Source organism: Aythya marila, assembly GCF_965140915.1.
Source record: "Aythya marila genome assembly, chromosome: Z".
Classification (NCBI taxonomy): Eukaryota; Metazoa; Chordata; class Aves; order Anseriformes; family Anatidae; genus Aythya; species Aythya marila.
In genome coordinates this window covers 24,979,970-25,006,345 of record NC_139080.1, presented here as the reverse complement: position 1 = coordinate 25,006,345, position 26,376 = coordinate 24,979,970, and the positions used below count along the sequence as shown (strand labels likewise).

General features: G+C 37.0%; 1 protein-coding gene across 2 annotated transcripts in view; it reads right to left on the bottom strand.

Moving 5' to 3' along the window:
• The window catches only part of AP3B1 (adaptor related protein complex 3 subunit beta 1), a 157,320-nt gene that overhangs the window by 108,031 nt on the left and 22,913 nt on the right, over positions 1-26,376 (bottom strand). For both annotated transcript variants that reach the window (XM_082783672.1, XM_082783673.1), the window contains exons 5-7: positions 24,996-25,156; positions 21,162-21,228; positions 9,295-9,477 (exon numbers count right to left, since the gene is read on the bottom strand). In XM_082783672.1, coding sequence (XP_082639798.1) covers positions 9,295-9,477; positions 21,162-21,228; positions 24,996-25,156 — 411 coding nt within the window. The remainder of the gene's footprint in view (positions 1-9,294; positions 9,478-21,161; positions 21,229-24,995; positions 25,157-26,376) is intronic.

Here is a 26,376-nt window from a genome sequence, read left to right as displayed (position 1 = left end):
CTCCTCATTGTCTCCACTATCACTTGGAGAAGGAAGTTATCATAAATGCATTCCAGGAACCTCCCAGATTACCTATGTCCCACTATGTTATCCATCCAGCAGATGTCAGGGTAGTTGAAGTCCCCCATGAATACCACGATTTGTGAACATGAGGCTGCTTCCTATCTATAGAGGACTTCATCTGCTTGGTCTTCCTGGTCAGGTGGCCTGTAGCAGCCCTACACTATAACACCACCTTTCCTTTAATCCTGTCTCTGTCAGCTCTCTGTCAGCTCCTCATCCATCCCCAGGCAGAGCTTCATGCACTCCAGCTGTTCATTGACATAGAGGATGACACGCCCTCCTTGTCTCTGATGACTGTCCTTCCTGAAGAGCCTGCATCCTTCTACTTATTACAACACTCCAGAGATAGTATGAGGGTTCAAGGAGTAAATCAAAGTGTTCCCACACTTTCTCTTGTCCTTCCAAACAGTTTAGAAGCAGTTTCACAGCAATCAGCTGTGAAACCAACTAAGTCCCTAAAAGGCTGCTGTTGTTTTGAAAAGCATGTTTCATTTTCTCCAGGATCAGTAAAATGATCATGCTCACAAAGTGGTCATAGAATCACTAGAACTGATTATAAACAGAGAAACAGAAAACACTAGCATTCCAGGCTAGGATTTGAGAATGGACTCTGTGTGTTCCACATCTGCTGTGACTTATTCAATCCAGTAGCAAAGTGAGTATTTCAGAGCCAGAGAACGTATATAATTTATTTTTTAACATTATTCCAGACACTCAGTTTAAGGACATCTTCATAATGTATTAACAGCTTAAATGAAGAAACTGCCAGGTAACAAGTTCCATTAGCCTGTTGTTAAAGTCACTAAGTAAATAAGATAACATTTAACTGAGCTCTTGCTTGAAATTGCATTCAGTGTGACATTAAAGTTGAGAATGTGCCTTCCATTTAGTAAAGCATATTACCCGAATGCTACAATTACCTCCAAAGAGAGTTTCATGCATCCACAAACTCAGAGTTAAAGTAAAACTTCATGGAAAACTGAAGCACGAACACTCACTATCTGCCCATTCTACTACCCTAACTTTGCCTTGTATTCAAAATCCATTCAAATATTTGCATTCCTAGACTAAGTATAACTGATTTTAAAGCTTTAGATCTCTATTTCTCTCCTCAGAGACATAAATACATTCACAGCTTTGATTCATGCAGAATCTTTTGTGATATGATTTTTGCTATGTTTCTGTGCCCCTTCCAATGTTTATAAGAACTGCTCTCAAAAGAGTTTGGGATAAGCTGACTTTGGAAGTTAAGAACAGTTTGGGGACTATTTATCAGTCAATGAATTCAACTGCAATGTCAAAAACACACTGATCAAGCAAGAGCAGCAGTCCACTTGCTGTATCATGAACACGACCCTTGGAAAAGGGTAATGGAAGAAAAGGTATAGAAAAGTTTCTGCTAAAGGATTAATAATGTATCCAAAATAGATCTCAAATTTGTGTGTGAAGATGCCTACCTAAATCCTTCCACATTTAAAACACGTGTTTCAGAACACTAGAAAAGATCTATTTGGAGTCTCAGTGCAAAATCAAACTAATTCTCAAACTGCTCAGAAAGTCAATCAGATGAATGGTAAGTTTCAAATCGACCTCTGTCAGACAGATTAGCAGACCGAAACCAAACATACTTGATAGTAATCTAATGCTGGCAGAACTATCCATCTACTCCACAAACGGAGGTCCTTGAATTACAGATTAAAGCTCGACGTAAAGAATTGCCAGTGGTATAAAAAAGACACAATCCAACATGGTAAAAATATCTGAGAAATGAAAAGCATAACCAACATAACCTGCAGCCTGGCAGGAGAAAAGACATAAAAGGCGCAAAGCCAAGGTTTCCACAGAAATCTGCAGGTTTGTCTGACTTTTTAACTAGTTGTGTAATAAAGGTTCATGCTGCTGTGAGGAGAGTTAAGTCCTGAAAGCATGGGCCCTTCAGAAGATACAAAACAACTGAAGATTATACAGGGCATCCTATGGCATTAGATCAACACCAGACCCTTACATAAATGAAACACATACTGGTTTCTGTGAAACTTGAAAGGCTTCAGATACTTCCTCTTCAGCAAGATAAAGTTACTGAGGCCAATTGTTAAACTCTTTTCCTACTTAAACACACCTGTTGAATCTTTTATCATTATATTGGAGAACATCTAAGTTTATACCACCTAACAAACTTTTGCCGACACTCATGTGTCCTTAGTCCTTGGAAAGGAATGGACTGGGGATTACAAAACAGGTGAGAAAAACTGGATCACAGTACCAAGATAAAGTTTAGAGCTATGGTTATGAACTGTCAATGGACAGAAAGCAGAAGGAGACTTCACTGCCACCAGACCAGAACAGCATGCTTTGTTTGGTCCATAACTACATGTGTTTTCAGCTTTAAGAAACAAAGTTGCTTTAAAAGGAATGAGACAATTTCAGAAACTTAATTTCTGTCTTTACCACAAACAGAATCTAAAAAGATTCCAGTAATGAAGTAGTGGTCCAGGAGATGACCTTTATTCCTTTATCCTATCAATAAAGTATTCATAAGGAGGCTTCCTGATGAAATACAGAGTAATTGGACTGGACGACGTATGTCTGTTACACCCTTTTAAATTAAGCTCAAATAGACTGAACACTTTGCATCCAAAAGTCAGCAAACACACAATGCACTGTTTAGGTAGCATGACATAGAAGTAGTAATATGTAGAATATATTATTTATATAAAATATTCTTATAAAGTTATCATACTACCCAAACACTGCATCTATCACTCCATGAGGGACACCTGTTGCTACTATACAAATCATGGAAGTGTATACATATTTTCATTTAGGTGAAGTATTATGGAATGACCCAAAAAGTTCACAAGATCATCATTAAATTACTCTGACATGTTTGATACTTTAATTTTTACTTCAATTACAACCACAGTCTGTTCATTACCATTGGGACAGGTCAAAGAAAACCTGAGTTTTCAGTTGGATATGTATAACTATGCAGATTTGAAACTACTAAAACAGACTTAGACACTACAGCACTCGTTCCTGAGGAATATTTTCATTTTATAACTCTATTCAAACAAGTGTGTTAGAATTATACTGGTAGTGTAACCGATTAGTACATTTGTATGAAGGACAATACATAATTCCAATAAATTACAATGGAAATTGATACTTCAGTTTGTATTATTTAGAGAAAAGGTATCATATTCTAGCCAAACAAGATTTCATGCTTCCTTGCACAGAATATCTGGATTTTTAAAGTTTGCTTATTTGAAGAGACAAATATGGTTTCAGCTAACAGATACTGAAGTGACTATTAATGGTTGTTGTGACAAACTGAACAAATATTTGGGTCACATTAGGAATTATATTTTCTGATTCTAACCCTCACTCTATAAACTTCATACTGGGATAATACAGTCAGATGATGCTGAAAACCAACCTACTTTTCAAATGCAAGCATCTGCCAGGGAATAAGAATCCCCCAAAAAGGGTTTACACTGTACGTGCCATTGACATTTCTTATCAGATTTTCCATAAAACAATGACCAATACAGTCTCAATGATCTTTTAAGATCTTTACCAACAGGTACCAGAAAGAGGCAGATGGAGAACCTTAAGCTAAAAATGAAGGATAAAATAGGCAAAAGTAGTTATCAAAGAAGAAAACCTTTCCTTTATTTTCTTGGCTTCATTGTGTTCATACCTGTAGGTATTCTTTCCTGTTTCCAGGGTACTGACCAAAGCACTGAATTCATGAAAGACGTAACATGCTCAGAAATAATGTGAATGTTTTCTTACGTACTTCTGTGCCTTCCGGATGCCACATATTCATAAATTCTGTTCTGGGCACCTACCCATGTGACGTTCTTTGTCTAGGATATTAGGTGACCTTTTCATAGACATATCAAGGTTTTCTCAGGACATACAGAAAAGTTGCAAAATATGCTTTCTTAGCTTTCTCTTTGCAAAAATAAAACTTTGTTTAATTTTTCTTCTATATGAAAAAGACCTGTTTGATTGCCAAGAGGAAACTAGTCTTCTGAGACTGCACATTTCTCACTGTATATAATGTCAGGTACAATTCTTGATTGGTTATGACATATCTCTAAATGACCATAAGGAACAATAAGTACTTTATCCAAAAGTTCAAATTATCTTGGATCAACCATTTCTTTGAGAGTGTATTCACAAGTTTGTTTGTTTATGGTTGGAAAAATGCCAGACAAGAAGAAACTGTGATAACTTAGTTCTGAACCTGAACAGCAGCAACACCTGTTTTTCCATCAGAACAAATATGCCACTAATTTTTGATGTGTGAGTATCACTGAAACAAATCAACAGATGTTTTCAGCTCAATTGCTTGCTTATGTACTAGGATGAGAATTCTGTAATACTGGATTTAATACCCACTGATGGTGTTTAGACCATTTAGGATTTAATATCCGCTGACGTTGGGTAGACTTCCTTGTGAGGACAGCAGCCTTGCATCTTTCAGGCTGCCAGTCTAAGAACAGGTAGATTGGTATAGTCATCATTACAATTCTGTTCAGGCTAAAGATCTCTGAAATCCTTCCTCATCCCTAATTTGTTTATAATTCAGGATATGTGAAGACTACAACTCCTAAGGCAAGTAATACCCTTCCCTTAGCTGTATCCCCAAAGTAACTGACAACTACATCATTTTCTTTGTGGTCCACTTATGCAATCCTGTGGAAGAACACTGTTATACTGTTGCTTGGCAGTCAGTATATAAGTAAGTGCTTGATAGCTTGATGAGATAGCATTTACTGCTTCTTCAGGTACTTACACAGATTAAACTGAAAACCTTAACCACATTAAAACACGAACACCTCTAAAGCATTTGAACAAATTTATGCATTACAAGTTCCGCTTTACATTTTGAACTTATATTTAAAAAGGGGAACTTTTAATCAGTATCAAAGGCAGATGGTATCTTTTCCCTTTAAATTATCCTTTTCACCTTTGCTACCTCTCCATTCTCCTTTTGCACTTTCATCCATTCTTGTACATTTTCAGAGAGAACATAAAGACACAGCTGTACCAGAAAGTACTCTCCTACCACGTAGAGGCATGCTCCTTACCATGAAAAAGCTACCATTCTCCACTTCTCTTTACAAAGCCACTGATATTTACAGGAGATTTTGTTCAAATACCTTGCTATCTTATCTGGAAGAAAGAGCTTTTTGTTTTTTAAAATAAATTAATATAAAAACGTGAAGCAGTTATCCAGCATAGAAGAAATCAGTCCAAACAGTTCAGGATAAAGTAGTAATTAAATGACCTTAGACTGAAAAGTTTCAAAGAACCTTAAGGTGGTACCTAGTTTAATGTTTAAGTGACAAATACTGGTATTTGCCTGCCTTACAACAAATGCCAAAGTTCTTACTACACACCATACTAAAAACCATGAAAAATAAGCTTATTTGAAATCCAACAGGGTCTTGGCATAAGAAACCTGTATCTATAGTGAAATCTGCTTCCTAAGTTCAGTTTCCTGATGGACTGGAAGCTCAGAAGTCACAGAATCATTCAGGTTGGAAAAGACCTCTAAGATACTCTAGTCCAACCTTTAACCTAGTACTGAAGTCCAGTGTTACAGAAAATTTTTTAAATATTAAACATTATGACATTTTGCCCAAGGAAAACACACACACAATCTTTTTTCTTTTTTTGCAAGGATAATGAAGATAGTCTACACCCCACAAATTAAACATGAGAAAATTAATTTCCTTCCCCCTATATCAATCCAATTAACCTTCAGTGATGAAAAAGTCACATTAAAAACAAAAACATATATTTAACAAAGCAAGAAGAGATTCTATGTTAAACATGCAAATCAGAGTTTAAAACAAACATAAGAAGTCACAGTAACATTCAATTATTTTGTCAGAGCCGTAAATGATTACTTTATTTTTCTTTCATCTTTTACTTTTTTATTCTTCAGGACCCAGGCTGTTTTCCATGATCAACGGTTTCAGCTATACACATTGAAAAAGTTGCTATTTTTCTCCTAAAAGTCTTCATTTTCTAAGGTCATTTTCTTTAGGCTGTATTCCCATTCCGTACCACCCAAATGTCAATCTCAACTTTTAAGCATTTGAATTGATCAATGCTTCAATAATTTAATAAGTATTTATAATTCCAAAAATGTAAACTTGCAACATGCTTCTCATAACTTGTCGTTTATAAATAACTTCACTAATTGAAGTCCATTTTCTTCCACCAATCTTAGTGGAACACCAAGGAAGATTATTTCCGTAACCTGTAATTGTCCAAAATGAAGCTGAGCAGCTTTGAGAGTATGATTTTGTTGTTGTTAATGTTTTCTTTCTTTCTTTCCCTCTCCCCACAAGAGGCTAGAGCTACATTTTGTTGTCTACAATGACTGTCAAAATTTCTGACCAACTCCACTGTTTTTAGAAAACAGCCTCCAAAACGGCACACACATTCAGCAGTGGAGAGTTGAATCAAGTCACTGCCTCCTGTAATCCTTGTCTCCCTGCTGAAACCGGGATGGCTGCTCAGTTTGAAAATTGTTTCCTGAACTGATAGATTGCAACTCAACAGTTTTGTGCAAACTATAGCTTCTTTGTTTTAAACATCTTCATATATTAAGCTGTAAGTTGCAATGCTTCAGGAACTGTTTACAAACAACTCAGCAGTTCCAATAACTTCTGGGAAAGGTGTTGGGCAAAAAATTCAAGCTGGAATACATTTCAGTGTAATCTGGTATCAAATATGTCACTGCACAGAAAATGGCTGAAATTGTTCTGTCCAATTTTTTCTGGGCAGAATTTCTCATTCCACAATAAGTGTTTTGCTGTCATGTAATTTAATCCTTCTTAAAGCTGGATACTATTCATTTGAAAAAAAAAGGTTATTCATAAACATATAAATACTTCAAAACCAGCCTGTAAGTATTCTGAGACTAACAGAATAAGACAAAGATATTCTTCTTCACAGTACTCGTGACCAGAACAAAAAATCTCAACCAACCAAGAAGCTAAAAATAGGAATATAAAACTAAGTATTTTCAGTTAATCAGTAACTCAATTAAGAGTCCTGCAATAGTTTCAAACATTTTGCTCAAAAATGGATTTTTCTGCCTAACTAGTAATTTTTCAGAATTTTTCTTTAGGGTTCTAAACACATACAAAATCAAAATGTTAAACAGTTACTTGTTGAAAATTAGCTTAACTTGAACAAAAGAAGCATATGTTTCTTAAAAAGTAAGGCAAATTTTAGTGAATAAAAATGCAAATATGCATTTTAGCAGTCTTGAATTTATTAATCTGATAGGTTTAATTTCCATTTTCCTGCATCAGCTTTATTTATAAAGTGTCGTGCCCTATAAATGTGCTGTTATTTTCTATAGTCAAGCACCCTCTTAACAAATCTTCTCATTAATATGTAAATTTAAAGTCAATCGGTCTTCTCCCTGACAGCGCTATGAATTCCTAGTGCACTGTATAATCGGCTTTGACTTGGCATCCACTATTTATCATCAAAGATGTCAGTTAGAAAAATTATGGAAAGTACACTGCAATTGATATGACTGCAATCTACTTTGTCAACACTTAATTGTTCCTCAAATCGTACATTTACATATAAACAGCCTAAATACTGATCCATAATGATGCAAATAAACTAAATTAAAAATCTCTTCTACTGCACAAGATGCCCGGTTGTATGATGTGTTCATTTAAGAACCTATTGACAAAGGCATGCATTTCAACTAGCCCCAGAAAAAAATAAATAAATCTGCTAATTTAATTGCTGAATAGGTAGACAAACTAAATTTTACACTGAAGCTCATGAAAGTGGAAACAAAGTATTATTAATACTATACCACTGATGAACAACTTTAGGTTGATACCGGCCGGACTGTTACATGAACCTTTTAAATTTGTATAGCAGAAGTCACAGCAGTAACTGTCATTCAGCCAGTCTCAGTGAAAAATGTACATTACAGTGAGAAAGAAATCTAATACTATCAAGACCTCCAAGCTCAGTCCAAGACAGGTCATCCCCTTCTTTTCTTCCTTTATCCAATCACAAACTGAAGTTGGATGAAGCCAATTGTGAAACTGTATCTTTAGGTAAAGTAAATTACTGATTTTGATTCTTCTTAAAAATTGAAGTTCAGAGGGTGAAGAATGCAAGTAGCTTTCTTACAACAAGCAACATACAATAAATATTCAGTCTCATTATATAAAAGGCTTTCCTTATTTTAAGCAATTTTATGGAAAGAAACATTCTTACAACAGAATTTTAACCTGAAATGAAATCAAATGATGTAACTTTCTCTAGGTTCTGGGATCATTTTATATTCATTACACTTTGGTACACCAAACATCCTTTTATGTGACTGTACAAAGTCCATCTCCAACTACTATCGCAAAACAGTATACAGATCAATGAATATGTACATCTTTAAACAAGAATTAGTTTCAAATTAGGTGGTAAAACTTAACAGCAGTAACACCCCAAGTCTGTATAATAAATACAAACAAACAGAGTTGTGGAGCAGTTTCATAATATTTTTTCCAGAAGTATTCTTTTAATTTAAACTGTTACTTAGAATTAAAACCGTACTGAAACCAATGTCAATTGCATTAACTTCTTAAGCTCTTTGATTCTGTTGCTACAAGTGGTAGGATTTTTATTTGGTATATTCTTTTTTCTAAATTTTAAGGATATACTTATAATTTATTACAAAATAAATATGTCACAATATTTACAGTACACATTTCAAGAGCAAACATGTAAGTCTCCACATAGCCTCTGAGATTATTAAATTTCTTTGCTAAGCTCTGCTAGAGTTCAGTATGCTGTGGCACTGGGTATTCAAATTCACAACGAAAAGTAGAATCTATCCAGTTTCGGGGCAGAATGGCAAACCTTTTTAATGCTGACTCACATAAAATTACCTACAGCACAGAACTATGCCACTTAAAGAACCACAGAAAGCCAAGTCCCTTCTGCTAATGGGGTACATTAAAACAGGTGAGAGCCTACAAAAAGAATTTTCACACTATGAAGGGTGGAAGCCATGTATTAGTGAAGTCTTAAAGAGTTAAGGCTTATTCATTTGATTTCCATTTTTGTTAAAGCCTGCATAAAAAAACACATCTTAAAAACTAAGCGTAAACAAAATAGGAAATAATTCAGAACTCAAGCACACAATAATAATTAAAAGACTTGCAAACTTACCGTTTTCCATGGGCTTACGAACTGTGTACGTGCATATCGAGTTAACATGTGGATTATAACAACTTGGCCCCATTCTTCCACATCAACCAACAAGTTACAGAGCTTTCTGTAGTTTTTGTGGATCAGATCTATTCTATCTGGACACACTTCCTCAAATGCCATCACGACGCTCCCAGCTACCAGCTAGAAAACAAAATATAAACCAGAAGGTCAGTGTTCCCTCTACAGCTCATCCACAAATCAGAATCAGAATTAATACTAGAAATTCTCAGCATTTTAAGATACGTTAAATTTTAAATTGTTTCTATTCAAGGAAAACAAACATGAGTAACAAAACCCCAAAGTCCAAAGAAATGGTATCTTATTTAGAATAGAATTGGGGTAAGTTTATTAGAGCAAACATTTACCGTTTCTATTAGACACATAAATCTTAGCTCTCAGCCCTGAAGACACAGTGCAATGTAAGCACATTTTTTTTTTTTCTTCTTACAGTTATAGTTTCTAAATAAATTATCAGGGAACTTGCAATTAACTCAGAAATAACAGGACACAGCAACAAAGCATAATACAGCAATGTACCCGACAAGGTCTATTTGGATTCTCTTATCAACACTGGCATGATCAAACTAAAGACGAGCTGGGGTAAGTTTCCCAGCACTACTGGGATCTAAACTCCTCTCGTTATGACTATATTAACTGTAATATGAAATTTCATCGTTAGCATTTCATGAATACACTGTGCAAAAAAGGCACAAAAATTAGCAATACAATTCAGAGGATATATTAACACTTTTTCTCAAAGAGCACAAGCAGAATTTCTGCATGTTGTTCACCTTTTTTTCTTCTTTTACTAGTTCTGAAGTTACAGAAATGGATCATTTATGTCTTGTTATGACCTCATATCTTTTTGATCCCATAAGAAATTAATCTTTATATATACAGAGATCCTCCTACAGACTATGATTATAAAATCAGCTTTGCTTTCATGAGAAAATGAAATACATTCCCAACATTCTAACACTTCAAGGCTTATTCAAACCTCCTGATGGGATTTTTTCTTCTAAATATAAAGAAAGAAACCTTTCTTGGGATAACTGTTTAAATTCTGGCAGCAAGTTACTATAACTGTGAGTAAACGAAAAAAGCTGACAATGCATAGTAAGGACATGTCATTGTGTGCCTAGAATTATTGTTCTAATGCTTTAATTAAGATTTGTTTCGTGTCAAAGTACATGTTAAGTCAAGTAACTAGAACGATGAGACTTTATATGAAGCAGCTGATATGTATGCAGTTAGCATGCATGCAGTATAGCCTTCTGGCAGCAAATTAATGTCATATTCTATCTGAGCACTGGGGATCTGCATTTCAACCTCTAAAATTTCCCCAATGACTTAAAGTAAGCAATTAAATAGGAGTGCAGTTTATTGAAATGGTACTTTTTGAGAAATATTAAATACAATGATATTCATATGCTACATTTTTCTCCCTGTATTTGGCTGACATTTGGTTTATTAGTATGCGCCCAACATTACAATTGAAAGAAAACAGCTCAGAATATAGTCTTGCTATTATGCTAAACAAGATTCAGGCTCTGTGGGGATTTTATGAATTACCAATAAGAATAAACGTGAAGTTGCATTTATTGTCTTCAGCCCCATCCACATACTTATACCTGCAGGCCTCAACAAGCATACAATTCATTCCAGGGTGTAAAATTTGATTATTTCATACAGCTAAATAAGACACATACAACACCTAAAATAATTTCGCAATTTTTGCTCTATCACAAAAACAATAGGTCGTTGCTGTTGATTTACTACACTTTCTTCTTAACAGATTGCTGCATTAAGCTGTTCTGTCATTAAAAACTGCTGACAGTTTATGTTTACGTGTGGTTCCAAAGCTCAGCAGAATACAATGGTCAGCTCCATGCAAACCACTATCAGTCCTGAGTTATGTTCAGTTAGGCCGGATGAGCAAGGCAAAGGGAGGAAAGAGTCATATGTTAAAACCTGCTTTCCTGCAAGTGATTTCATTACAATGCAAAACCATAAAGTTAAGACCAAGTTGCAGAAGACAGTGTGAAGGCTGTGAAGTTTTAGAAGAAACAGATGACACTTGAGACCACATACTTTTTTTGTCACTATCCCATTGACTTTATTATGGATATTCTATACCTCCACACTACAGCATAGTAGTGTCTCTTGACAGGTTTGAAATATGAGAAAAGGAGGCAGAGAAGAAAGGAGAGAGATGCATGCATGCATACACACACAGATTTATGACTATAAAAATAGTTGCAGACTAGTATTTAAACCATTTAGGTTCATAGGTGAAGGACGATACAGATGGTGGTGTCTGACTGCAGTTCTGGCATGGATACATTTGCCTATTAACTGCTACTAGTACTGTACAAGCATTATGTTGTATTTCCCTTTTGTTTAGATAATACTTTGAAAACTGACAGAAAATAATTCATTTAACAGTAATTTTGACTTTTTAAAACTGAGCACATATTCATAGAATGGGTATCTAAAACAGATTCCTAAAACAATTTAAACCAAGCTGCTTTACTAAAAGACTGAGCATATATACATTCTCTCTTTCTCAAAAAAAAGTGAACATTCCATACTTGGTGGTTGCTGACCACCAGCCAGATCTTCAGAACTACAGACTTGTTAGTCCCTTTGGAATTCACAAGATAGAAGAAAGTTTTAAAATTTATTCTGGGGCATAGAGGTGACACAGAACTAATCTGTGTCTTCCTTCTGCAAAAGAGTGGGAGCAGGGGCAGTGAAGGGAATGCTCTGAGTCATCTCATCTGAACAGCACAGTATTTTAAAAAGTTACTGTGATCAAAACACAACTTGATACAAAGAAATAGCCAACCATATTGAAATACAGAAATTTTAAATAATTACTTATTTCAATTTGCGTTAGTAACCTTCTTAATTTTACAGTGAGAATGCTGACACTTGTGAACACTTGAAAATATTAACAAAAATTTGAACATAGGCTATGTATTACAAGGGGTGCACAAGACGAACAGTAATTTTATTCCTGTAGCAAGTCCCTAGTTTTACAAGGTAATACAGGAATTGCCATATACCACATGACTTAAGATCATGCCTCTCCCCCCCCCCCGCTGCAACATTCTAACATTCTCCAAAATCAAGCTTTTCATCTGGGGGGGGGGATGTATAACATTCTCAAAATGCATTGGCAACAAGGATTTATCTGAGATTTCCTAATGCTTTCTTAATGTGAGACCATTTTCTACTTGATACTGTTCCCCCTATAGTACGATCCCACTATACATCTAAACATCAGATGAACAGCTAATAATGTTTGTTTATTAAATGCTCAACATTCCATAAAAATATTTAGAATTAAAACAAAATGATCCAATCAGAATATAAAACCAAAAAATATTGGTTTCCAAAAAACAGTCAGTTAATTTCCATCTTACTATGTCAATAGTAGCTTTTTGTGTAAGGAGAAAATATAAATCACTCCAACAAAACTAGCAATGAGCTCATCAAATTCAAATGCTGCTTTCCATTTATGTATTTTTTATATTAAAGCAATAAACATGGTTCATTTGTCTTCCACTGGTTGCCACATTTTTCTGTGCTGTTGCTATGAACTTCAGCCATTAGCTGTGCTCCAAGGTAAACTACATGAACCATCAACAAAAGTGACACCCAATCTATGGAGTTCATATTTTCTCCAGATTATCTATGCTAGTTGACAAGCTGGTAATGAAAAAAATCACACTAAGCAAATGGTTCCTCTAATAACAATAAATTTTCTATAAAATTATGAAGGGTACAAAACGTTTCCTTGCATCTATTTTGTCATGAATTCTAATTAACGCTGCGAAAACCTGAGAGTGCTGGGTCATCACAAGAAGTGCATCGAGGTTTGATTGATAATACAGTGCAAGTTGGCCTATGCTGCCAAGATTTCTCTCTCTTAAATTAATGGCCACCCCACCTGCCCTAATCATACAGCCCAAATGATATTCCCCTTCTTATTTCAATTTTCTGAAGGCAAGGAAACTGGAAAAGATCAGTCATTTATCTTCTAATAGTGGGATAATAGATCTATCACAATAAAACATCTGCACAAACTCAGTAATTTTTTTCCACAGAAGTGAAGCTTTTACCAACATTACATCAATAAGAAAACAATGTCTTAGACATATATTTTGTTTTTAAACCAAAACATTAACTTATTAACAGAAGCCTATTGTTGAATAGAAGAAAGCCCAGTGTTTTTTCCCCCTCATTATACATACCCACAGAGACTGCTTTAGTTTAAAAGATCAAGAATACTCATTGCAAAGACATCACCAATTCCTAGGATCATTTTTTAATGTTAGCACTATCAGTCCTGAGTTACGTTCAGTTAGGCCAGATGAGCTGGGGAGGAGAAGGCAAAGGGAGGAAAGAGTCATGTTAGAATCCACCTGCAGCACAGCAAGTTTGCCAGGATGCAAAACTCCACACAGTAATTAGAAGGAAATCTTAATGGCTCAAGAGTGGTCTGTCCCCACTTGCCCAAAGATGAGCCGGTGTGGAAGAAGACCGGCCTGGCTGAACAGAGAGTTGCGGCTTGAGCTTGGAGAAAAACGAGGGTTTATAATCTTTGGAAAAGAGGGCAGGCCACTCAGGACGGCTATAAGGATGTTATGAGGCTGTGCAGGGACAAAATTAGAAAGGCCAAAGCTCATTCGAAGCTCAATCTGGCTACTGCCATTAAAGACAACAAAAAGTATTTTTACAAATACATCAACACAAAATGGAGGACTAAGGAGAATCTCCAGCCATTACTGGATGTGTGGGGAAACTTGATGAATGGTTCATGGAGCACGTGCCAGGGAAGCTCATGGAGCAGATTATCTTGAGTGTCATCATGCAGCACTTGCAGGGCAAGCAGGCAATCAGGCCCAGTCAGCATGGGTTTATGAAAGGCAGGTCCTGTTTGATGAACCTGATCTCCTTCTACGACAAAGTGACACGCTGGGCAGATGAGGGAAAGGCTATGGATGTGGTCTACCTTGACTTCAGTAAAGCTTTTGACACTGTTCCCCACAACATTCTCCTCAAGGAACTGGCTGCTCTTGGCTTGGACTGGCGCACGCTTCGTTGGGTTAGAAACTGGCTGGATAGCCGGGCCCAAAGAGTCGTGGTGAATGGAGTCAAGTCCAGTTGGAGGCCAGTCACTAGTGGCGTCCCCCAGGGCTCGGTGCTGGGGCCGGTCCTCTTTAATATCTTCATCGATGATCTGGACGAGGGCATCGAGTGCACCCTCAGTAAGTTTGCAGATGACACCAAGTTAGGTGCGTGTGTCGATCTGCTTGAGGGTAGGAAGGCTCTGCAGGAGGATCTGGATAGGCTGGACCGATGGGCTGAGGTCAACTGCTTGAAGTTCAACAAGGTCAAGTGCCGGGTCCTGAACCTGGGGCACAACAACCCCAAGCAGAGCTACAGGCTGGGAGAGGAATGGTTGGAGAGCTGCCAGGCAGAGAAGGACCTGGGAGTATTGGTGGATAGTCGGCTGAATATGAGCCAGCAGTGTGCTCAGGTGGCCAAGAAGGCCAACAGCATCCTGGCTTGTACAAGTAGCAGTGTGGCCAGCAGGGAGAGGGAAGCGATTGTCCCCCTGTATTTGGCTCTGGTGAGGCCGCACCTCGAGTACTGTGTTCAGTGTTGGGCCCCTTGCTACAGGAAGGACATCGAGGTGCTTAAGGCAACAAAGCTGGTGAGGGGTCTGGAGAACAAGTCCTATGAGGAGCAGCTGAGGGAGATGGGATTGTTCAGCCTGGAGAAGAAGAGGCTCAGGGGCAACCTTATTACTCTCTAGAGGTACCTTAAAGGAGGCTGTAGCGAGGTGGGGGTTGGTCTGTTCTCCCACGTGCCTGGTGACAGGACGAGGGGGAACAGGTTAAAGTTGCGCCAGGGGTGTTTTAGGTCGGATATTAGGAAGAACTTCTTTACCGAAAGTGTTGTGGGGTATTGGAATGGGCTGCCCAGGGAAGTGGTGGAGTCACCATCCCTGGAGGTCTTTAAAAGACGTTTAGATGTAGATGTAGAGCTTAGTGATATGTTTAGATGTAGAGTTTAGTGATAATGGTTTAGTGGAGGACGTGTTGGTGTTAGGTTAGAGGTTGGACTTGATGATCTTGAGGTTTCTTCCAACCTAGACAATTCTGTGATTGTGTAATTTGTTTAGCCATCATATGGTAATCATGGTTAACTTGGTACTTTTTGTAATGTATATTAACTGAGTTTGGCTTTTAACTGAATGTTGGTGTTAAATCATTTAAAAAGCAGAATGATGTTTCATTTGTCACTAGAAATTTTAATGACTTGTTGGGGTAAGCATCTCTCTCATTTCATGTTTTGCTTACTTCAGCTTATATTAAAACTTACTACTGATTGAGACCTAACAAATGAACACATGTTGTAGTGTCTGATAAAACAGTTTAATTTTACTGTAGTAAAATTCCTATCTAGACAGTTTCTTGCTATTTAAAATGTAAAATGACTCCAACTAATTTAAATGTTTTACCTTTTCTATGCAACATAAACTACATTAATAATGCACAATAGCATGTTCTCTTACAATAAATTTGTTTTACATTAAATGTAGAGTTATCTATATTTAGTAGGTATTCTACCTCATTTTAAAATAGAGATTATGTTACTAAGACTCAAAAATACTGTGAGAGTTCAAGTGGTTATAGAAAAGAAACCAAGTAAAAATTTGTAATTATAGAGAATTTTCAAGAATTACTTGAACAATAAATACTCAACTGTAATATATGTCATTAATGATAAAAGCTACACTCCCCCTCCAATCATATCTAAAAGGAATGGAAAAAGAACAAAAATTAAGAATTAAGAATTACATGCTAGATTTCCCCCGTCCAAATATCATATACAGCAAGCATGATGCTTATTTGAAGATTATTGGCGTTTAGTACACAGAAATGCCAGAAGTAACCAGATACTTTGATGTGAGGACTATGACATACTTACATTGGGGGAAAAATGAAAAAGCTGAGAATCAATACTGTTCTACAGTTTCCAAATTCACTAGGATTCTCCCACTCTGGTAAAGACACTATCTAACTAAATAGTACTGTGAACCTGAACTACTGGCACTAGGTTAAAACTACAAGGAGGTGATAACTAATGCTGATACTAAGGGAACAGCTTCTGTGCACTTGCATTGCAGGAATCCAAAGACTAGCATGAAGTAAACACATGGTTTGAGTTCCACATTACTACCCTTCAAATTTCAAGCCAACTCACTATTAAACAGTCAATGGAAGCTGAAAAAAATAAAAATAAGAATAAAAAGAAAAATAGCATTCATCAAGCAGATGGATTTCATATGGCTATAGTGAAATGCTGTTGTTCTACAGCTCAGCCCATTTCTAGAATTCCTGTGAAGACAAACCTGGTATTTTTCTTCATGAAAGTTTTTAGAAACTTTAGTTTGCAGTCTTTGCTTATCTGTGTAGGACACTTTTTGTTTTGTTTTGTTTTTTCCTCTTTAATATCTTCGGTCCTCTTTAATATCTTCATCGATGATCTGGACGAGGGCATCGAGTGCACCCTCAATAAGTTCACAGATGACACCAAGTTAGGTGCGTGTGTCGATCTGCTTGAGGGTAGGAAAGCTCTGCAGGAGGATCTGGATAGTCTGCACCGATGGGCTGAGGCCAACTGCATGAAGTTCAACAAGGCCAAGTGCCGGGTCCTGCACCTGGGGCGCAATAACCCCAAGCTGAGCTACAGGCTGGGAGAGGAATGGTTGGAAAGCTGCCAGGCAGAGAAGGACCTGGGAGTGATGGTGGATAGTCGGCTGAATATGAGCCAGCAGTGTGCTCAGGTGGCCAAGAAGGCCAACGGCATCCTGGCTTGTATCAGGAACAGTGTGACCAGCAGGGCTAGGGAGGTGATCGTCCCCCTGTACTCAGCTCTGGTGAGGCCGCACCTCGAGTACTGTGTTCAGTTTTGGGCCCCTCGCTACAAGAAGGACATGGAGGTGCTTGAGCGGGTGCAGAGAAGGGCGACGAAGCTGGTGAGGGGCCTGGAGAACAAGTCCTACGAGGAGCGGCTGAGGGAGCTGGGCTTGTTCAGCCTGGAGAAGAGGAGGCTCAGGGGCGACCTTATCGCTCTCTATAGGTACCTCAAGGGAGGCTGTAGCGAGGTGGGGGTCGGCCTGTTCTCCCACATGCCTGGTGACAGGACGAGAGGGAATGGGCTTAAGTTGAGCCAGGGGAGTTTTAGGTTAGATGTTAGGAAGAACTTCTTTACTGAAAGGGTTGTTAGACACTGGAACAGGCTGCCCAGGGAAGTGGTGGAGTCACCATCCCTGGAAGTCTTTAAAAGACGTTTAGATGTAGAGCTTAGGGATATGGTTTAGTGGAGGGCTGTTAGCGTTAGGTTGGAGGTTGGACTCGATGACCTTGAGGTCTCTTCCAACCTAGAAAATTCTGTGATTCTGATTCTGTGATTCTTGTACATAAAGTATAGGAAATGTAGTTTTCCTTACAAAACACAAAAAGGTGTTGATTCAAATTTATATAAACATCAAAGAAGAGCGTAAATAAGGCATAGTAGCCTAAGTAAGAAAGACTAAGTATCCTATGTAAGCTCGTGTAGTCTACATATGAATACCTGCACATAGGGACCACCACCTGGACTGGAGTGCATCCTCAACAAATTTGAGGATGACTCTAAACTGTGAGGTGCTGTTGACTCCCTGGAGGGATGAGAAGATTTGCAGAGGGATTGAGATAGATTGGAGCATTGGACTATCATCAACAGCATTCCTATCAGTGTTCAGGAGATATTTGGACAATACTCTCAATAATAAGCCCTGTTTTTTGTTTAGCCCTGAAGAGGTCAGACAGCTGGACTAGATCTTTGAATGTCCCTTCCAACTGAACTATTCTATTCCATTCTACCTGTACAGTGGCTGCATCTTTTCTACTCTAAAAAGCTAGAAGTAGCTTAAAATGGCAAAACTGTTTCCTGCACTGAGTGAATTGCTGTGTTCTCTAACTGGAGAGAAAAGATGAGAACTTATTCAGACCAGTTATCTGGTAACAAAACACTTATGCATTTTATGCTTTTTGTTAGAAAATTTGGAGGCTTCCTGGGAACATTCAGTGGAACACGACCAAAAATGACTACTAAAACTGGAGCTTTACTGTGCTAGATTGGTCTTCCCAAAGAAACTATCAAGCAAGTAAACAGAGACAGATCCATTTTATACCACAATAGGCTGTGGAGCCTGGGATGAAGCACTGTATATTACAATGCAGTTTTGATTCAAAGCCCCAAAAAGAGATTTGTATTGTTCCATTTCAGAATTCTTCTTAGTCCTTCTTGAACAAGTAAAATTTCTGAAGCTGAAATGTCTCAGCCCAAAATCAGGCCTTGCTAAGGAACAGACCAACAGGAATAGAGGGAGAAAAACACTTCAGCAGGTTAACTGTATTATGTTTCCAGTGCTTTTCTGAAAAGGTCTAGAAGACCAAGATCTAGACCATCATTATTATGTTCTTGAATGTGCTGGGGTAAAAAATAGCTTAACTATAGCTATTGCTTCAGCTGCTATTCTCATACACTATGTCCATTATACATTGCCACGAAGGCATCAGAATAATGGCATATACTACGCAATGAGAATTAACTTCCTCTGTAAGCATCTCCAAGTGCCACAATTAACACTGGGAAAAAGAAGATCCTAACCAACCCTGTATTTTTTTCCTCTAACGTTTTGAAAATATAGATGCATAAAGGACTACTTGTTGGATAACTTGCCTTCTACCTTAAGGAATAAGGACTAGGGAACAGAGTGAAAATTCAAGGATTTCATTTTCCTGCCATGAGCAATAAAAAGAAACAAAGATGGCTCCTCTGTCCTTTATGCTCCACAGGTATAAAGAATCTAATCTCACATTCACAGATTGCATGCACACCAAGAGCATGAACCACAAAAACAAAATACACGAAGAACCACTGGGGGGCAACTCCACAGAAGCACAAAGGCCTCTGACAAATGAGTACAGGTCAAGTGCGGATGCAGTCAGGAGAACTAACTAACTGATTTACTGTCTGCTGAGCCATTAAGCTCTGACACTTTCCTTCAGCAACCCTTCAGTGGAAGTTGTGAGATGCCTATTAGAGATTGACACCATTTATGTCCTGGACATCTGGACTTTACTGGAATAACAGACAATATATTCCTGTACATTTCATTAGTAATAGAGGAAAATGTTAGATGTAAATAGTAAAATTAAAGTTAAAACAAAGAACAGCAAGCAAGCGGCTAATAGTAGCTGAAGCAACACACTCTCTGGTACCTAGCAATACTTGCCTTTAGTCAAAAAATATGACATTTGCTACATTACTCATTTTAGCAAAAATAAGAGAAATGTTTTATTTTACGTCTCTATCTTATATTTGAAGTTCATCTTCTGACTCATCACTCAATTACCTGACTTAAACTTGTGAAAATTTATTGTAGTGGGTACAGAAAGAGAAGTATTAGAAATGTGGACACCTGACCTCACAATATGAGACATCCAGGAGTTCACATAGAAGACTTAAACATGTATGTATTATAGGGCAGGCAAAATATAAAGGGGGTGTTAAATCTACAGAAATTATAACAGGACTCCAGTTTTACTTAACAAGTGGGAAGAGGAACTATTTGCAAGAACAACTAGTGTTCATCAAATATTATTGTTTAACAGCTGCACACACTACAAGGCAGATGAACTTCAACAGGTATACTATGCATTATACAGAATCAATGTATTTTTAAAATATCACAAGCAAATAGAAATGATCTAGCTAACATCTAAATGAAGAAGTGTTTATACAGAGACACTTATATGCTTACCTGTGTCATTACTTAACTTTCATTTTCAAAATCAAGTTTAAAAAAGCATACACAAAAAACACACTAACCAAACAGGTGAAGAATACCTATGATGCAAGCAAAATTACCTGTCTTACAGGTGGAGATAATCAGTATTAAATACACAGTATCCTGCATATACATACAGTGATGCTTATATTTTGAAGCATATTGTTATGGTTTAACCCAGCAGGTAGCTAAGTACTGCACAGATGTTCAATCACTTCCCCCTGCCCAACAGTGGGATGGGGGAGAGAATCAAAAAAAGTAGAAACTCACAGGTTAAGATAACAACAGCTTAACAGGACAGAAAGCAAAGGAAAATAATAATAATGATGATAGAAGAATATACAAAGCAATTGATGCACAATGAAATTCGTCACCATCCGCTGACTGATGCCCATGCAGGCCTTGAGCAGCAGAATCCCCACTCCAGCCAAACCCCCAATTTGGCTGAACATGATTCCACATAGTATGGGATATCCCTTGGTCAGACTGGATCAGCTGTCTCGGCTGTGTTCCCCTCTCAGTTCCTTGTGTACCCCTATCAAGGGCTAGCAGGCCAGCATGAGAAGCTGAAAAGTCCTTGAGTCGGTGTAAGCTCTGCTTAGCAACAGCTAAAGTATTGGTGTGTTGTTAACACTTTTCTCATTCAAAATCCAGAACACCATATCAGCTATGAAGAAAATCAACCCTATCCCACCCAAAACCAGGATACATAAAAACACATTATTAAGACTTAAAGAAGTAGAAACCACAGGCTATCATTCAACAGTTTGTAACACAATTCTTTAAATACATATATTTTATATTAAGTGTGTATATATATATATATATACACACACACATACACACACACTTAAATGGAGGGAGAGAGGGAGAGAGTATTTATGTAATAGCAACATTTGGCTCTTACCGTACTTCTATCCTTCAAAAGCTTTTCTATCACTTCAATTAACATTTCTTTTTGCTCTGGATCAAGACTAGAAGGAAAAATGAGAACTTTTTACATATTTGGTCAGAGATATGAAACATTTTTAAAGTTTAGGTTTGTTGTCCTCAGACACAAGCTAGGAACCAGAAGTGTTAAAGAAACTACTTCCAGAAAAATCAAGTATTCCAAAGAAATGATTTTAAAATACCTTGACTGAGAGGAGTTCAGTATGGAATATATTTATGAATTGAAGAAATATAAAGATTACAGAACACATCTAGGTAGTATAACAAAAATAACAATCTTAATTATATTAAGAAATATTAAGAGAGACCAACACATTAGGGAGAACTTGACAGCTTCAAATGTTAAATCACAACGACATTGGTGCTTCTGCAGAAGGGACCATAAGCATGAACGAATTCGGTAGTAAATGAACATCACGCCAAGCAGAATGATACCTTTACTACTTGATTAATAACATAAAGCTTCAAGCAAGACACTTTGTTAACTTGATCAATTTTAGTCAGAAGTGTGGGAATTCAAGAAGTTTTAGAATTGTAGTCAAGGGTATATGTACCAAGCTGGTGTGTAATCTAAAGAAAAATAGGCTGCTTCAAGTCCTATATAGTAAAGCTGGAGGTAAAACAGTAGTAACAACAATAAAAAAAAAAGGCTTTTTATTAACTTTTTGCATATTCAGCAAGCAAAGAAAAGTTTGCTAGACACATCATTCATTGCCAGACTTGCTTCCTAACAGCTGGTAGGCAAGTACCAACTTGTCTTTCCAGTTTCTTCTTCATCATGGATCCTTACAACATGGAAGAACTCAAAGCCAAGGCAGAAGACAATACAAAGATACAGTAGACTCAAAGAGCCATATGGACATAGAGTTCTGTAACTTTGAGAACTCATTTCAATATGGATGCAATCACAATTAAGTAAGGAAGTGTTTGGTCATCATTGTACACTTCATTTTCAACTATGACTGACGAATTGCCCTAACGCACAGTACATCCTTTACAGTACAGAATCACAAATGAGTATCTAGCTGCATACTAGTTCACTACAGCTGTAGTATCTAGCAATACCAGAGCATGCTAAATGGAGAACTAAACTTTGTTAGAAGCCCCTATGGTCAGCATATGTAAAACAACAGCATTGTTCTATCCCTGTTTTTACAGCCACCTTTTGTTGCAAGTTCTATTTTTGTTTAAACAAACAAATAAATAAAATTAATGGATCTTCGGCCAAGGACCAAAACCTTCAGATGAAAAGCCCAGAGTCTTTCTAATAGGCCTTATTTCAAATCTTTAAAGTTGGCACGAGGAAGAGGGAGGTGAATAATTTAGTAATAAGACATTTTGAAAAAAACAATTTTGTACATGATCAAGACAATTTCTGAGAAGGGTTTTGATGATGGAATTCGCATGGCTCCACCTCCGCTCTCTGAAGTTTTAGATAAAGAAAAGAAAAGGCTAAAGAGCTCAGAGTGATGTGTTCCCATTATGGCATCTATTAGTAATAGCACAGTATGTCTTAATACTAGCGATGGAACTTTTAAGAAGTCCTCTTCCAAATCTTGCTGCGAGTAACTTCAAGTACACAGTTTTCTATTGACAGACAGAAGACACCAATAGCTTTGAAGTGCACTCTAAATAAGCAAAAGGTCTGACATTTTCAATGATAAAATTACTCCAATGTAGCTAGCAATGTTGATCGCTTTGGGCACAAATGTTGCTGTTCATACTATGCCTGAAATCTCCTCTGTTTGGATATGTGAGGCTCCTGCTGCTAAGATTGATTGAACCACTAATGAACAAGCTCTTCTAGGTCAGGCATACATCCAAACACCATGATACTAAATGCAAGGAAGATTGGAGTATCGAGCCTGTATCCAGAAGTCTGTAACACTAAGTGAGCTACAGGACTATGGAAGAGATTGAGAAGTTATGGAAACCAAAAAGTAAATGAAGCATACAGGCACTATTAGAATAAACTGCTAGCGCTTCTTGCTTAAATGCTCTCAGAAGATAGAGTAATTAGATGTAGGACAGTACATAAACTGTTGACTGATCTTCAAAGCGAAAATCTATGCCCTGCAAAATTCTGATTCTAACCAACTTCAGAGTCTTCTGAAATGACTTGCTTATAAAAAAAAAAAAAAAAAAAAAAACAGGCCAAAAGACAGCCTTGCCACCAGGGAATGATCTGCACTACTGAACAATGGAGGTACCAGTCATGATCCCTCTTGACACATCTGCTGACACTGCCAGTGAAAGACCCCTATTTGAAGGCAAACCAACTATCTGCCTATAGAGAAATTAATTTGATGGTTTCTTCACCAGTTCTGAGAATTGCTCCTTCTTCACATAATCCAGAAAATTATACTCTCTCCCTTTGTTCTGTGGTAAACCAGGGCTATGAGCCATGACAAATGTACTAGTGTATTTTTAAAACATGATGGTAAAGTTGGCATGCTTTCTATAAACAGCTCTCAAATCCTTCTACCACAGACAAAATTGCTATTTACTACTCTATTCACAAGTGACAATGAAGTTTACTGTAGTCCAGGTAGGGTGGACTGTACAGCTACAGCAGTTTGAAACCTCACATCATGATGCCTAGGACATTTATGTGAAGTAAAAACTTCTGTGAAGGCCTTCTACAGGCCCTCTAAACCATTAAAGGTACTTTTAGGGAATATTATTTTCATTTGCAAATGAAAGCAGGCAGGGATTAATTACTGTGATGTGCATGTCCATTTTACTACCAGTCAGGAAGTCATGGAACCTAGAAGAGAGTGAAGCCAGTTTCTTCAAATTGTGCTGCAAGGGATAAGCTTTTTATGGTATTTGCAAGAATGATTTCAAGATCTTGCTGAATAAGACCATATCCACCTCTTTGTACCCACCTCTTTTTAAGAGCTCTTCCATAAGAATTTCAGAGGAGGGAAGAGGAAGATTTGGAAGAGGTGGATATGCATAGATAAAAATTCTACTAAGTAGTATTAATTCGTCATCTACACTATAAACCACAGTGAATCCCTTTAAGATGAAAGATAGGGATGCTAAACAGAAATCTTAGATTCTGAGAAGACACGTCAAAATATCTACTTAAAGTGATGACAGTAACTGGCATATTAGAAAGCAAAAGATGTGTGTACCCATTTCTTTCTAAATCTTTTCATACTTATCCTGTTATTCTAGCAAGCATAAATACAGTTCAGGGGTGTATTATTGTATCAAGGTTGAACCAATTCAACAAATGAAGTTTTTAATTTCTGAAACTTACAATACATCTGAGTTTGCTATACATGTATCAAAGCACTACAGTTATTAACCAGAACACCTCGATCTTAAAAGAGTATTACAAGAATATGCCATGGAAAACAAGGGAGGAAAGAAAACAATGTAATGCTTAGCCCATGGTTAAAAAAAAAAAAAAAAGCAAATTCAAAAAGAACAGAATTATATTTTCAAATTTTTATGAAGATATTTTAAACAGATAGCAATTTAAGAAAATTATCACAGTATGCAGTCTTTCAAAAGAGCAGCAGACAGTAATTATGCTATTGGCCAACAGTTAAAATCAAGAATCCGGAAATGTTTGCTGTAGTAACTTGGGAAAAAATCCAAAGGTGCCTGAACTCCAGTCAAATCAGTTGAGTGACTGAACGTCTATGTACATTTTGTACTTTTTAATAAACAGATCTGATAAACATGTCTGAGGCACACACAACCCCCACAGTAGTCTTACTAAAGAGTGCACAATGATCTTTAAAATCATGTTTCAGTATTTTTCAGAATGACTCACCTGTACAGTTTTTGGATTGCGTGGGCTGCATTCTTCCTCACATAAGGTGATAAATCAGAAGAGGCTTCCTTAATAGCAAGCATCATAATAGGAACAATAATTGGCACACGGATACTAGAGAGAACTCTCAAAGCACTTGCACGGATTAGCTGATTAGGATCCTAAAAAAATAGCAGAGAAGGGAAGAAATAAAATAAGATAGTGCAGAAAGACATCATCAAATCCTCTGAGGCATTTATACTAGTGAGGGCACATTAATCCACCTGTATCTAGTAGATCAATCAGACTTGCAATTTAAGGACAAACTAATAAGTAAATGTGCTAAACTTCACGCAGTAAGTTTTCAACAACAATAACAACAACAAACGACAGAAAACATTAATATAGTAAACATCTAGAAATCTGGCAAAGGAAAACTGTAATTCATTTTTCATAAACCAATGTTTTATTTAACGATCAATGATCTGAAACTGCAATCCAAGTGGAATTGAGGTATTCTCAAAAAATTAACTAGATTAGTTTTATTATTAAATATAACAATTAGCAAACTAAAATGTGGTTCTTAGTTGTGATAATCCCACTCAAGTTCTTCCTAACTACATATCCGCTTCTGTTCTTTACTGCAAGATATAATCTGAAGCCAGTAATGAAATCCATTTCTTTTTTTAAGAATGTGGAATTTTAAAGCCTGTATTATCTGTATTTTGAAGAACAGTTATGTAAATCTAGTCCATTTACCATGGGCTTTGCATGCATCAAGAATAGCTGTGTAAGATGAGTACAAGGAATAAATACAACAACAAAAATCCAACCTCCTCTTATAAGATCTGGCCAAATTTAAGGGCAGAGACTTAAAAGACCTTTCCAAATCTCTAGAGTCACACTTCAAAGGCAATCTATTTTTTTTGCTCTCAAATCCCATGCCACATTTTAATATGTATCAGAAATAAAACTCTACTGAAGGCTGCATTTTCAGCACTTTTTATTAGAAGTAGCACATGCAAGACATTGAGTATTGTTATTAAAGTACTGCTGTCTTCCTTATGTTCCACTTCTCTATTGCACATAAACATCTTTTACACAGAAACAGGCAGATCACAGAAAAATAAGGTCTTCTTTCTACATGCATAATTTACCTAGTAAAGAGCAAAGTCATTCCAGAAGTTAAATGTTGTGCATGTGTACTCAGCACCACTCCGCTACATTTCTTTAGTAAGGTAATTTTAACTTCATGAAGGCTTAGCTGCTTCATACTTGATGAGGTTTGAGGCAGCACAAAAAACTCTGTCAATGACATATCTGCATCAGGTAAAGTAGTTTCAAGTTATTTATATGCTTTAGTTTACCTGACTACACTTAAAACTGTCTTCCTGTTTTTGTG